Source organism: Anomaloglossus baeobatrachus, chromosome 2 (genome assembly GCF_048569485.1).
Source record: "Anomaloglossus baeobatrachus isolate aAnoBae1 chromosome 2, aAnoBae1.hap1, whole genome shotgun sequence".
In the NCBI taxonomy this organism is placed as follows: Eukaryota; Metazoa; Chordata; class Amphibia; order Anura; family Aromobatidae; genus Anomaloglossus; species Anomaloglossus baeobatrachus.
Window position 1 is genome coordinate 248,911,788 of NC_134354.1, and position 15,784 is coordinate 248,927,571.

Sequence of the window (15,784 nt, forward strand, 5' to 3'; positions counted from 1 at the left end):
AAGTAGACTTTCAGAGATTAACTCCCGCTATCTTGCCTATGAATTACCACTCAAGGTTGACGCCCGAGTCTGTCTGTGTCAATCACAGACACCAGAGGAGTTATCAGGCAGAGTGTCAGAAATTGTAGTCTGAACAAATCCCGATGCTGCCATGACAGTCTTCGAAGTTTGTAAAAATCTCCGTATAGCATCCATTAGATGTGCCATATCTGGCACTTTACCCGGTTGGCCCGGATTTCCTTGGTGCATTGCCAATTGGGGTAATATTTGTGGAGTTGTGTTAGCTGTGAATTGATAGCTGACATCAAGCCTAGAGGTTAGTAATTGTTAGATGCCTATCACACAACCTCCATTAAAAACCTGGCAAGTATAAAGTCAAAAAACACAGACACGAAGGAAAGAAAAGTTGATTTGAATAAAACTCCCCCACACACTCTTGTTCTCCAATTTATACTTTAAAATATATCCTGGAAGTTCCAACATAATCCAAAGAGTAATGTCCAACGACGTTCATCAAGTATTATGGAGTCTTGTTCTAAGAACTTTCTCAGAATGCAGCTGCTGGTCAATGGCAGAATTTATGGGACTGCTGCGGGCTGCTATTTCTAGGCTGGGAAGGGCAAAATAGCAATGTCCCCTCCCACCCTGGCAGACAGCTGTCTTCTCTACCTTAGCTGGTTATCACAAATAGGGGGGAACTCACTCAGTTTTTTTTAATTATTTATATAAATCATTTAAAAAAAATTGGTGGGATCACCTCTACTTTTGATAACCAGCTAAGGAAAAGCAGACAGCTGAGGGTTGCAGCCCATAGCTGTCTGATTTACCTGCTCTGGTCATCAAAAATTTGCTTGAGTCCATCTTTTTTTTTTTTATTTATTTCTTATCCACATGTTTGCAGGGCAATTGCCTCCCTTTTTTTTAACCTTTTGCAGACCCCTAACCCTTAATACGACCATTTTATAGCCATTTTACAGCACAGACGTTCGGGTCTCCATTGACTTATATGGGGTCCAGGGTCAAGTTCGGAACCCTGAACCAAACTTTTAACATTTTAACTTCGCTGGGTCCGCTCATCCCTAATGGCAACCTATTATTTTTACTAATTAGTGCTTGGAGTTTATTATGATTGCTGTCTTTATATTTGTCCCTTTGCTTTTTGAGGACTGATTTTCACTGGAATTGAGATATGGGGAGTGTTCTGACCATGGACCCAAAAATGTTAACATTTTAAATTACAAAACTTGTTCATTGAAAGATTTGTTAAGGAGAGGAAAAATAACTAGGGCAAGAGAGGAAAATATAAATGAGGCTATCTGTAGTACTCCGCAATGCCCAAGATAGCATCTGTCTTTCTATCACTCTCCCTCTCTCCCTCTCTGTCTGTCTCCCTGTCTGACTGTCTGTCTCCCTCTCCTTTTGTCTGTCTCCCTCTTTGTCTGTCTATCTCCCTCACTGTCTCCCTCTCTGTGTTTGTCTGTGAGTCCCCCTATATGTGTCTCTATATGTGTGTCTGTCTCTGTGCCTCTGTATGTGTGTGTCTGTGTGTGTGTGTCTGTCTCTTTGTGTCTTTGTCATTGTGTCTCAGTATCTGTCTCTGTGTGTCTCTGTCTCTGTGTCTGTCTCTGTGTCTTTGTCTCTGTGGGTCTGTCTCTGTGTGTATCTTTCTCTGTGTGTCTGTCTCTGTGTCTCTGTCTCTGTGTGCCTATGAGTGTTGCTGTGTGTCTATGTTCCTCTGTCTGTCTCTGTATCAGTCTCTGTGTGTCTGGGTCCCTGTGTGTCTTTGTGTGTGTGTGTGTGTCTTTGTGTGTATCTGTTTCTGTGTGTCTCTGTATGAATCTCTGTATGTCTATGTGTGTCTCTGTCTCTGTGTCTGTCTCTGTGGGTCTCTGTCTCTGTGTGCCTTTGTCTCTGTGTGAGTTTGTGTGTCTCTGTCTGAGTGTCCCTGTGTGTCTCTGTGTGTATGTGCGTGTGTGTGTGTGTGTGTGTGTGTGTGTGTGTCTGTGTCTCTGTCTGTGTGTCTCTGTATAAGTCTCTGTATGTCTGTGTGTGTGTGTCTCTGTGTGTCTCTATGTCAGTCTCTGTGTGTGTGTCTCTGTCTGAATGTGTCTGTGTGTTTCTGTGTCTGTGCGTCTCTGTTTCTGTATCAGTCTCTGTCTCTGTGTGTGTCTGTATGTCTCTGTGTCTCTGTGTTTGTGTTTCTCTGTCTCAGTGTGTCTGTCTCTATGTGTCTCTGTGTGTGTCTGTCTATGTGTGTCTCTGTGTGTGTCTATTTCTACTGATATCATATTAACTGACACATTTGTTGTCTTATACTAAGAATGTATGCTTGGTGCTTATTAATGACCTTTAGCTCACAGCTCCATTGATGTTAATGTAAGCAGGTCTTTTGGCAAATAACTGTAAAGTGCAGGGTTAACTTTTCCCCTGATAGAGGCTGAGGTATTGGGCAGTAGGAGCAAAGTGAGGAGGTGGATGAGGGAGTGATAGAAGACCAAAAGAATATCAGACTGTCCTTAATTTTCCCTTTCTTGACATCAGGCCAGCCTTCAAAAGCTTTTTCCTAACTGTGCATGCAGATACAGTGATAACTGCCTGCTTCCATTCCTGAGCAAGCTCTGCAATGGTGTGTTAGTGATCCAATAGCTGAATCCTATTTATGAGATGTTCTGGGACTTTTGGACTTTCTTAGCCACCCCGAAGCCTTGTTCCCAACCATTCAATCTCTCCCTTTAAAGTTCTTCATGATATTATAAATGGTTGATTTAGGGGCAATCTTACAAGCAGCAATGTCCTTGCTTATAAAGTCCATTTGATGCAAATTAAATTATGACAACCAGTATTTGCTTTGGGTAACCTTTTTTAACACTAGAACTACTGGACTCGTGACACCTATATAGAAATACATGGTGCAAAGTAGTCAAAATGACTACCTCAGTAGTTCTAGTGTTAAAGCACCCAGTTATAATTGTCAATATCACACAGTGACATCAGTTGCCTTGTCCTTGTTAACATTTTCTCTTGAGCTAACGAGAAGATCACTGAAATGATGTAAGCAAGTCACCTTGTGCTAGGGCTAAAATTCTGTGGAAATAGACTCTTTGAGATTAAGTTAACTTACATGGCAAGGAATAGCTTTACAATTTTTCAAAATACTTCTGATCACTGCCCATGACAACCTAGAGGTAATGCAAATTGGCACTATAAAAACTGAAGCAGCAAACTTTATGACAGCCAGTATTTGTCAGGCTCCAAAGTTTTGGCCACAACTGTATGCTGTAATTTTCTATAAAAGGTCACAATATTTTATTCAAAGAATAATCCAATTTTTTTTAACCTAAAATAAAGTGCAGAAACCCAATTTAATGCAATGTTTCTTTATTTTTCTGTACAGTTTGTGATATAAATAAATATATATAAGAATATAAATTGCATTAAGTTAAACAAGTCTGTGAAAACAATATAGCTGCTAGGACAATACCATTTAAACAACAGCAACTGAGGATTGGACAGACCACATTAAGTAATCCTATAACATTGTAACAACTTCCAATAAGTACAAAGACAATGAAGCTTGCTTATTATAAAGTATGTAAGTTGAAAAAATGTAACAATACACGTGGACTAGACATTTACAAATCGAAGAAATCCAATTTTGTTTTTCCATTGTATGCCGTATGGTAATTGAGTTGCCCCAAACACAATGGGGCATGATTATTAAAGGGAACCTGTCACCAGAATTTTCGCTATTAAACTAAAAGAATCCCCTTCTGCAGCTCCTGGGCTGCATTCTAGAAAGGTTCACCTTGCTACTGGCCCCCCCTTTCAGACCTAAATAAACACTTTATAAAATATTACCTTTTGCTATGGTAATGAGGTTTGCTGGCCCCGTGGGTAGGCTGCATTTTGTCTGTTATCCCCCCTCCTGCCGCTGTTCGCCGTCCCCCAGTGTTCATTTACATAGAAGGCCGCCGCCCTCATCTTCCTCAGTGCTCCGGGAGTCTCGCGCATGCGCAGTGGCACTATCGCAGGACTGAGCACTGTTTTCAAAACGAGAGCACCGGTGATGTTATTGCACAGGCACAAGATTATGGGCGGGTACTTGGATGACGCGGGTGATGACATTCACAGCGCCGCCCATATTCTTGTGCCTGCGCAATAACATCACCGGCGCTCGCGTTTTGATGTTGTTGGATGTTAGGCCATCCGCAGGTAGGACCGGGGCCCCAGGGGGGTAGGTGAGGGAGTTAGGCTTGGGAATAAGGTAGGTAACACAACAGATTGCTGTGTAACTGGTTCTCTTTACTCACAGTAGATGGTAACTGGTACCCGGAGGATGGCTGGTATTCATCTCTGGTTCACTTAGTCCCAGTGCCCGGTTGATGACCTGGTGGCTTCTTTCCCCTGCACCTTTCTCAAGTTGGTGGGTCCCCGTGGCTTGGAGCATCTGGGGGGTCCCCTCCTGTTAGTCTCTCAGTCTCTGGTCCGTACAGCAGCAGTGTGAGCCCTGTAGGGTTGATGTTCTGTTCCGGTCCCTGGTTTTCCCGTTACTGCTGGTGCCCCTGGACTTCTAAGATCAGTGAGGTCCTGGATGGTCCCCTCACTGTGCAGATTTAATCAGGTCTTCTTGGAGCGTTTGCATGACCTAGGGCTCTGTACCCCATTGGTGCTATGGTTCCGGGAGTACTTCGCTCTACTCCACCGGCAACCACACATCTGGGCCCTCAGGTCACCATCACACTCCTGTGTCAGTCCAGTTACATCCGTTCTCTCTCACTTCCACTTACTAACTGTCTAACTGTCTGTCCCCTCCCACCTGGTTGTTGTCTAGAGGACTGGATTGGCTCCACCCCTGGGTGGCCATCCATTGGGTCCAATTCTAGTCTGTCATCAGTCTGTGGATGGGGAAAACTGGGATTATAATGTGTTTTGCTGTCACCGACACTAGTATTCCAGCTCCCTGGGGGTAGGCCCTGCATCTTTGACAGGATTCAGTACCTTGTAGGGCCCAGATGGGTTCAGGGGCGCTACATATAACACGGATCTTCTGGGATGTCTCGCCCCGTGTTCTCTGCATAGAAGCAGATATCAGGAGACTGATACAGGATGGAGCTTCTGGGATGTCTCGCCCCCTGTTCTCTGAATAGAAGCAGATATCAGGACACTGATACAGCACAGAGCTTCTGTGATGTTTTGCCCCCTGTTCTCTGCATAGAAGCAGATATCATTCAGGACACTGATACAGCACGGAGCTTCTGGGATGTCTTGCCCCCTGTTCTCTGCATAGAAGCAGATATCATGAGACTGATACAGCACGAAGCTTCTGGGATGTCTCGCCCCCTGTTCTCTGCATAGAAGCCTGTTATCAGGAGACTGATACAGGATGGAGCTTCTGGGATGTCTCGCCCCCTGTTCTCTGCATAGAAGCAGATATCAGGAGACTGATACAGCACGGAGCTTCTGGGATGTCTCACCCCCTGTTCTTGTGTGGCGCCCTGGACAAGCCAGGTCATCACAGGTACTGCAACAACACACCCCACACCCCAGTTAGGCACATCAGTCACACACAAATCCTTGTTGCCTCCCTCCAGGGGCTGATGTCCACACCAGGTGGGGTGGAGCCAGGCGGTTGGCCCCACCCACTGAGGAATTCATAGTCCTGGAGGCGGGAAAGGAAGGTGGTTGAGTTAGGGAGAGTGAAGGGGTAGGAGTAAGAAGTAGTGGTAGAGGAGCAGCCTGACCGTGTCCGGGTACGTGGCCCGGGCACATACAGCAAGGTTGGCAGACAGTGGTGACCGTCTGCAGGAGGGGCCGATCGACGCGGAACCGTAGGACCGGGGACGGGCGGTGGCCCGCCGGTACCGAACCAGGGAACGAAGAGACGCCAGCACCATCCGGCAGGGCCTACGGACCCCGACCAGGCTTGGAGTCGCCGTAAAACAGGTCAAATCCATTAGCGACGGGAACCTCCGGGGTTTCCCAGCAGCAAAGACCCGATTGAAGGCAACCGCTCAACCGTGAAGGGAAATACAGTCACCGCCAAGGCCACAATTCCCAGGGCCAGAGCCTGCGGGAAAAAGGAGCTCCCTCGGCATCTATCCACGCTGGGGAGCGGGTTACCAGTGGGAAGCCATCGGGGCCGAAAACACACTACAGGTGCAGGGAAAGGCAGTCACTGCCAACCTACCGGGAGTGACCACCGCAGCCGGCTGCGGGACCAGTCCATCCAGCCGTTTGTTTTACCAGAGACCGTGTACATTATTGGCTGAGTGAATACCACCGTGCCGTCTGGCACCGCGCTGCCCCCGTGACCCTGCACCTCACCAAACCCTGCCATCCACTCTCCAGTTACCCTCACCGGGCCCCGGGACCACCCAAAAACCCCCCTACCCACGGAGGGGAGAGAAACATCTCGGCTGCTCCCTGTCATCGCTCCCGGGATCCCCGTCCAGAGCAGCGGTGGTGTCCCAACCTCACCACAAACCGTGGGTGGCGTCACGAACCGACTTCCCCAACCCCAAAAACTATCCCCTTTCACTCACGGGCGAGGAGCGCCGCTCGAGTCCCCGGATCCGGCGCACCGCTCGAGCCACCGAGCAGCGAGCAGCAAGCAGCAGGCTGCTGCAGCGCCGGACCCGAGCGCCAGCGAGAGCGCCGCGGCAGCGGCCCCCTCCCCGCCCGCGACACTTGAACTACGGAAGCAGCTAACATAGGAAGCTGACAGATACAGCAGGGAGCTGCACAATGATGTGTGATGTGACAAACCATACGGGAGGGGTGAGGAGAGGAGCAGCTACTGTGTAACTGATTACAAGTGACCTAAAGATAATAGAAATGTACTAGGCATCTCAGCTTTATAATGTATCAATATATGGACAGTACAGAATTTTTTATCTCCCCGGAGTACCCCTTTAAGTGCTCAGTCATTATTCATTATTCAAGAATGTGGTTTGGGAAGAAGGGGGGGTTGATCTTACTGCCAGATTCCCATTAAAACACTTCAGCAGAAAATAACACTTCTCAGTAACAACATTGGTTAATAAGACGATACATATAAAACAGCACCAAATGCAGAAAAGGCAAAAATATAGAACTGTTAGGTCTTTAGGGAACCAGAATGCTTGTAGAAACAGCGGCAGTAAAATCATTACTTTTTATCATGTGCACGGAATTAAAAGTCACTAAAAATATCAACCTACATTTAAAGTGTTAATAAGTTTTCAAGTCAGTGAAAATAGGAACATGGCTGGAAGATTTATTACAATTACCAAGGCCCTGTGCATGGGGTGTAAAGAAATTCAATGTTGATTCTGACTTGATTTGTGTATAATAAATGTATGTACATACAGTTTTATTCATTAAAGGGAATCTGATGGTTTTTACCATCTAATCTGAGAGCAGCATAATGTAGAGACAGAGATCCCGAATCCAGTGACATGTCACTTATTGTGCTGCTTGCTGTAGTTTTGATAAAATCACTGGCTTATCAGCAGGAGATGATCACTGGAGGACTAATTAACCTGCTCCCATGTAGTCCTCCATATTTATCAGCAGAGTTTAATCCTTCCTCCACTGCAGAAACATACCCAAGAGCTGACAATCAGTGCTGATGGTGCATAACAGTCAGAAAATTGGTCGATCGCCAGCAAATAAAATAGTGATTTGACCAAAACTGATGCAAGAACCTCAGTAAGTGACATATCACTGGATCAGGGTCTCAGACCCAAAATCATGCTGCTCTCATATGAAGTAGTAAAAATTTGGTGACAGATTATCTTTGAGACTGGTGTTGTGCATGTAATTGGTGTCTGCCTCTGCCAGAAATATCACTCCAGTCAGAGACTGGATTATATTTTCTGTATGAAGTAACTTTTCCTGGATTTGTCATGTGGGCTTCACCATGCCTGTCCCACCCCAGCTAGATGAAGGAGCACAGTAATTGCTGGTAATGAAAACACATTACAGTTTTTATCGTGCTTTCACTTGGCCATTTTCATGTAGTTTTTGATGCCTTAATTAAATCCAATGTCTGGAGTGAGTTGTGAAGAGAGGAGAAGTATATGAAAAAGATTTTACTTCTCTCTTTTTTAATCCCTTACTAGTTTTGCCTCTAAAAACTGATACTCCAATAAAATGGCACAAGTAATAGCACCCTCCGAGGGTGTCAGAAATCACCCATACAATTTTGACATAAGGTTTGAAATATTGACCATTTGTTCACACAGAAAATGAAGAGTATTCAAGTAAAGTTCGGATACAGAGAGATGGAAATGTCACGGGGTCTTTAGTCCCTGCAGGTTGCGTAAAAGGCCGCTCTGGTGCGGATGTGATCTCGGAGGCTCCTGACCTCCTCTTCCATGCCCTGCAACTCTGATATTTTGTTCATCACAGAGCGCTGGCCCTTCCGAAGCTCACCTTCAATTTCTGAGGAAAGAGAAATAATATAAGACACATTTTTAGCGTTGAACTAACAGCATCCGGGATTTCTTGTAAATCTCACTGCCACATTTTCTCCAGCCAAATCTCATAATTGTCTTCCAGTAATGAGAATTCGTAATGCCCTCTGCGATGACCGAGATAATAATAAAAATGGCTTTTTGCCGGAAGCGTATTGGTCAGTATATGTTTTTATTATCAAGTTTATAAATTGATCTTGGGCTACAAATCCGGAATCAGATTTGGACTGAGCTGCCAAGGGTCCACCAGTAACCACTGTCCAGCTGGCCTCATTCACACCTTTATTGGACTTTTATGGAATAATGCTGAGTGACTGATGCGATGCGGCTTTTTTCTCTGTACATAGTGCATAATGTAATGGGGCCAAATATTGCTCATATTGGAGAGTAAAGGGGGCTTTACACGCTACGACATCGCTAATGCGAAGTCGTTGGGGTCACGGAATTTGTGACACACATCCGGCCGCATTAGCGATGCTGTTGCGTGTGACACCTATGAGCGATTTTGCATCATTGCAAAAACGTGCAAAATCGCTCATCGGTGACATGGGGGTCCATTCTCAAATATCGTTACTGCAGCAGTAACGAAGTTGTTCCTCGTTCCTGCAGCAGCACACATCACTCCGTGTGACACCGCAAGAACGAGGAAGCTCTGCTTACCTGCCTCCCAGCCGCTATGCGGAAGGAAGGAGGTGGGCGGGATGTTACGTCCCTCTCATCCCCGCCCCTCCGCTTCTATTGGGCGGCAGTTCAGTGACGCAGCTGTGACATCGCTGTGACGCTGAACGAACCACCCCCTTAGAAAGCAGGCGGTTCGCTGATCACAGCGACGTCGCCGGGCAGGTAAGTACGTGTGACGGGTCCGGGCGATGTTGTGCGGCACGGGCAGCGATTTGACCGTGTCGCACAACAGATGGGGGCGGGTACCCACGCTAGCGATATCAGTACCGATATCGCAGCCTGTAAAGCCCGCTTAAGTGGCTCACTCGAGCACAGAGGGGCCCACCGGAGGATTCTCCTGTCTCCCTGTGGGCCAGTCTGAGCCTGTCTGGAATCAATAAACTTATTGCCCTTAAAGGCTTATTCCCATCTCCAAGGTCCAATCCCAATGTGTAATAGGTGGAATAAAAATAATATTAGCAAATATCTTCAATTAGAAATGTAGTATAGTTCTGGTATAGCTATGGGTCATGTCTCTTACCTCATGTGCAGGGCATTGCAGGACCTTACGTATCCATAGTTACGACTCTGCATATAAGGACAGTTAGTTAGTTAGTTGCTGGTGGTCATAGCCATGGATACCTAAGGTCCTGCAATACCCTGAACATGAGGTAAATGAAAGTGAATCAGGAGAACTATACTACATTTCTAATTGGAGGAATTTGCTAATATTAATATTAGACCTACTACAGAGATGAGATAGGATCTTGGAGGTGGGAATACCCCACAGAGTTTTTCTATTCAGATTTTTAATTATACACTAAACACTTAGTGAAAACCTTTTACAAACTTGACCCATTATTTTGAGTGGAAAAACGACAGTGCAAATCATAGGGCAGCATTTTTAATTTAATAACTTTTAATTCTGGTTTACCAAACTGCTTTAGTAAGTGCCATGTAACTTAAACCGCATTCACACTTTTGGGAAACACGGTTCGAGCTCGGATCCCAGTACCCGGCCCTACTGGCTGGTCTCCTTACTTAAGGGAACCTGTCAACCCTTTTTCAGCCTATAAGCTGCGGCCACCACCACTGGGCTCTTATATACAGCATTCTAACATGGGCTATATGGCGTCTCCATTGTCCGGTGTCGGCTCCGCCTCTTTCAGCGATCTTCGTCCTCCTTCTGAAACCTGTGTGCGTCCTACCTCATACACACTCGCTGGTCCCACGCAGGACCATACCTCAATGCCGGCGAGTGTGAATGACGTAGATGCGTCATGCACCCCGGCTACAGAAGAATGGAGACAAAAATGGGCGAAAGAGGAGGCGCCGGCACCGGACAACGGAGACGCCTATCTGACCCAACTCCACGACAGCGCGACTGTTAGGTGAGTATTATAAAGTGGTTTTTTATGTTCTACACAGCGGCCTGGGCTCTTATATACAGCATGTTAGAATGCTGTATATAAGAGTCCAGTGGTGGTGGCCGCAGCTTATAGGCCAAAAAAGTGGGGACAGGTTCCCTTTAAGATGACAGCTTTATCAACTGACTACTTACAAGGCAGTTAGCTCAGGTCAGGAGACCGACAATTAGGGTAGGATATTGCCATCCGGGCATGGTCTGTGTCACAGTTGTGTGAATTTTGTCTTAATGAATGGATATCACACCAAAAAATGCAGAGAGCGACTTAGCCATATTCAGACTAGCATATGATGTGATATGATGGATCCATTATGATAATGACCTAATGGAAAAGTCTTCTCAGCTTAGATCTAAACACTTTTTACATGTATTAGATATTTGGATTCTTTTTGAATAGTCACCTATCTTTAGATGTTATCGCTACATGTCCAGTGTTCTCTATTCATAAAGATGTTATCTTACATTCAACCATTCATCCGATTCCCATAGAAAATTCATTAATTCATTGGTATCTATTTGACAATCATAACCGACATAGCAGTGTTAAGAACAAAGTCCATAATGAGAGTGTGGACGGTGGTCTGTTTATTGAACAACGTCTGAATAGCAGTCTGCAGGAACCTTCATCCCAGACTGGGGAGCTGCACGATGAACAGAAGGCCTATGGCGATATTACAAGGAACATATTGTAAGACTCTTAGACGCTTGTACAAAATGTGTGGGAAGCTTTCAGAGGAATATAAAAACAGGAAGACGTCAGACTGTGCCATTCTGTATGTTTCTCCCATAGTAAGCTGGTATTAACCCTCTGACAGATTGAAACCCTCCAGGAACATCAATTATTAATAGAACCAGCTCCTGCGTAGGATGCACATTTTGACGAGCAGCCCCAAGCACACAATTTTCACTTACCATTCATCCTCTTTAGCATTCTCTCCGACTCTTTGAAAAGCTGATCAGCCTCCATCTTGATATCTGTGACCTTCTGTCCCTGGGCGCCAAGACTGGAAGATTGGCCTAAGCGGTTCTTTAATAAGGCGTATTTTTCCAGTACGGCATCTAGACCCTAAACAACAGAAATAAAAGTGTCTAGAGATTCCTCTAATGGGGACTTTGCATATATACAGTAGATGATGCTAGATTTCAACCCCCTCACCTTCCTGACCAGGCCAATTTTTCCAATTCTGACCAGTGTCAGTTTATGAGGTAAAAACTCTAGAAAGTTTCAGCAGATCCTGGTGATTCTGAGATTGTTTTTTTTTGTAATGCATTGTCCTTTATGATAGTGGTAAATTTAGGATGATATATTTTGCGTTTATTTGTAAAAATATTGGAAATGTGGCGAAAATTTCACAAATTTAGCAATTTTCAAACTTTGAATTTTTATGTCCTTTAACCAGAGAGTTACCGTATGTCACACAAAATAAATAACATTTCCCCATGTCTACTTTACATCAGCGCAAATTTTGAAACAAAATATTTTTTTCGGTTAGGAAGTTGGAAGAGTTAAATGTTAACAGTAATTTCTCATTTTTTTAACAAAATTATTTTTTTAGTGACCACATCACATTTGAAGTGACTTTGCATGGCCTAGGTGATTAAAAATACTCAAAAGTGACACCATTCTGAAAACTGCACCCCTCAAAGTGCAAAATGTATGATAGCTGAAAGTCCGAACTGCTGAAACCCCCACAAAAGATTAGAGCGGATGTCCCAAAATCCTCTGTGTGAACTGAGCTGTAATGAGCATGTGCGACCACCTCTGTATTCTTTGTCCATAGACGTAGTGGTCGCACATGCTCATTACCACTCCTTACCAAGAAGGCTTTGGGGATCCTGTTCTTAAAATCATTGCAGCCAAATCCCATCAATCATATATTTATCATGTATTCTGTAGATAGATGATAATGTTGCTTATGGGACAAGCCCTTTTAGTTTGTTTCACTGAACTATACCTGTTGTGCATCAATAGCTTTCCTATGGGCTCCCTCCGCTGCCTGGGTGGCCTGACCAGCTTGCTGTAGATTTGCTGCAGTTTTCTCACGCAAATTCCCAACTCGCTGTGTAAAGGTCTGAAGCTGATCACGGACATCTGACAGCCCCCTTTCTACAGGGCTTATCACTTGTTCAATCTGTAATGATAATTTATTCTAGTTAGTTTTAAATATAGAAGAAAAAAAATAATTTGCCATATTACTTAAAGGGAAACTATCACCAATTTGGTTCTGTTCCTGCTGCCCACCTCTGTAATCCATTTTTTTTTTTTTTTTTTTAATCCTGCATATGGTTCCAGATATATGGCTCTTTCTATTTGGTTCTATTCTTTATGGTTTTTGCCAAGTGGGTGTTGCTCATAGGATTTCCTGGGGGTGTGCCTTTAGCTTGAGCCACACCCTCTTGGAAAAACCATAAAAATTAGCACTGAATACAAAGGTCCCAATCTCCGCAACAGTATGTTGAATATAAAACTAAAGAAACAAATAAAAAAAAACAGAATACTAAGGGGAGCAGTGGTAATAAAATAAGAGCACAAATGATGAATTTAGATCTGGTGACAGGTTCTCTTTAGGGTACGGATTAGTCTTCTTATACACATGCAAACCATTTATAACCATACAACAAAACACCCCTAATAATAAAGACAATAAATCATAAAAGGTCTGGAAAATTAGATAAGCTGTTAGCAGTTTATAAAAATATCTTCTAATTATTGCACAGACATTGTTCTCACTCATTAAAGGGGCACATAGCATTATGCAATAAAATAGATAAGCCGTATTGTGCCTCACCTCTTGCATTCGATCCTGGATTTGGAGCAAAGATGTGCTAGATCCGCGGATTTTATCTTCCGCTTCCTGGAGGATTTTCCTTGCTTGTCTAATGTCGCCTACCACACCGTCCACGCTTTCTGCAACATTGACTGCTCGGTTCCTAAGATTTAGAAACATATAGAAGACTATCATTAGGGACTCTAGTAAGAGGAATCGATGATCACTCCTCTACCCTTCTGTAGTTCTCTCCAGCTAAGCTCACTAGTCAGAGGACTCCACTGGCTTTGTGTCTACCATGGTTCAGCCTCTTGACAACCTAAACCTGACCACACAATAGATAAATGTAATTGGGATCCACAATTCAGTTTGTTCCAAAGCGGCTCACGTGTTCAATGTCTGCCATCAAGGAGAAGGATTGTTCATGTTTACGGTAATTTCAACAGTTTTTATTTGTGAATGTACTGTATGTGTATGGCCAACTTCAATAGGTTTTTCCTCTAATAAAGGAAACCTGTGATCTGATTCATGCTGCCAAAAACAAGGGCAGCATGAATCAGAAGTTGGCTACATAATTGCTGCTAGGAATATTTTTCTCTGAAACGTTCCAGAGTTTCAGAGAAAAAATAGTTCGAAGATGCATTCGGGGACCATAGCCAGAGACTAGTCCAGCACTACCCCCAGGTGGATCGTCCCCACACCATTCTAGCACCTTGGTGGTTAAATTAAAGACAGCAGCACAGTCAATTCGAGAGAGGGTGTGCCTACCAGTAAAGACTCATCCAACACTCACCAATAGTCAACAAATATGGAGAGTGAGGCCGGAATCGTGCAGCCAGGTTATGATTTATGTTGCCCGCAGTTCTCTTTAAAGGTGATGGCATTTCACTGTGGAGCCCACAGACCTTTAAGGCCACGTCTCACTAAGCGACATCGCTAGCAATATCGCTGCTGAGTCACGGTTTTTGTGACACAACAGCGATCTTGCTAGCGATGGCACTGTGTGTGACATCCAGCAACAACCTGGCCCCTGCTGTGAGGTCGCCGGTCGTTGCTGAATGTCCTGAACCATTTTTTAGTTGTTGCTCTCCCGCTGTGAAGCACACATCGCTGTGTGTGACAGCGAGAGAGCAACGATCTGAAGGTGCAGGGAGCAGGGAGCCGGCTTCTGTGGGCGCTGGTAACCAAGGTAAATATCGGGTAACCAAGCAAAGGCTTTGCTTGGTTACCCGATATTTACCTTCATTACCAGCGTCCGCAGCTTCTTGAAGCCGGCTCCGTGCTCCCTGCACATGTAACCAAGGTACACATCGGGTAACTAAGCTAAGCGCTTTGCTTAGTAACCCAATGTGTACTATGGTTACGAAGCACAGCGTCGCTACACTGGTCGCTGGTGGCTGATCTCTGATCGCTGTGGAGATCTGCCTGTTTGACAGCTCACCAGCAACTATGTAGCGACGCTCCAGCGATCCCTGCCAGGTCAGATCGCTGGTGGGATCGCTGGAGCGTCGCTTAGTGTGACTGTACCTTCACATTGGAGAGGCAATGGTTCCTAGGCACTTCCATAGTATTACCCTTCATAGAATGGCATCTATACACTAAAAATCTAGCTATATATATATATCATGTGTTACACCACTGTGTATTAGTTAACTTGATTTGGAGTACTATCTATATACTGTGGCAAATGGGAAGTCTTTAGCTTGACTCTGGTATTTACTAATTGCGTGTCATCACAGTATATTTCTGGACATACCTGGCTTCTTCAGCCTCGCTTTGCAGTTTCTTTGCTTTGGCAATATCCTCTTTAGTCTGTGACATGACCGTGTCAACATTAGGTAATCTTCCCGCAATGTTACGTAATTCGCTTATTTTCCTCTGAAGTGAGGATGGATCAGGTAGCTTGAGAGACAACACATACTCGCTAACCTCTTGGATCGTGGCTGGATCTGTAGACGGGTCTAAAGACAGATAAAGGAGAAATAACCATTGTGTTTATCTTCCCCATTAATTCAGTACGAGTACCTCCCAGTAACAGACACATTAAGGCTTTAATTATCAATTCTTATGGTTTATAGTATTGTTTCATTATTGCAGTGGCAATAGGTTAAAGATGTTGACTAGGTTTGACAAAAAAGTCTGGAGTCCCTCAATGTGACTGCAGACTTGTGAATCCTCACAGAGCACATAGTGACCACTGTCAAGATTCTCTGGAGGTAGCTGTGAGCAAGGTATGTGATATGCATACTTACAGCTACATTCTGACTAGACAAGGGCAGCCTCACTCAATCCACTTCTACTGAGCAAGACCACAAACATCAAGTTGGAATGTGGCCAGGAATATGCAAATTATAAAACTGGTGGTCATATGACCATCCACTCCCGGCACTGAAGAATCCTGACTGCGCACACTGTGCACACTGTGAGGATTCACATGCCTGCAGTCACAAAGAGTAAATGCAGACTTTTCTGCC

At 44.6% G+C, this 15,784-nt stretch overlaps 1 protein-coding gene across 1 annotated transcript in view; it reads right to left on the reverse strand.

Annotated features, from left to right (window-relative positions):
• Positions 1 to 3,373: 3,373 nt before the first annotated feature.
• LAMB3 (laminin subunit beta 3) overlaps positions 3,374 to 15,784 on the reverse strand; it is a 128,870-nt gene continuing 116,459 nt past the window's right edge. The window contains exons 19-23 of the mRNA XM_075335733.1: positions 15,067 to 15,271; positions 13,332 to 13,473; positions 12,498 to 12,674; positions 11,455 to 11,608; positions 3,374 to 8,424 (exon numbers count right to left, since the gene is read on the reverse strand). Coding sequence (XP_075191848.1) covers positions 8,285 to 8,424; positions 11,455 to 11,608; positions 12,498 to 12,674; positions 13,332 to 13,473; positions 15,067 to 15,271 — 818 coding nt within the window. The 3' untranslated portion in view covers positions 3,374 to 8,284. The remainder of the gene's footprint in view (positions 8,425 to 11,454; positions 11,609 to 12,497; positions 12,675 to 13,331; positions 13,474 to 15,066; positions 15,272 to 15,784) is intronic.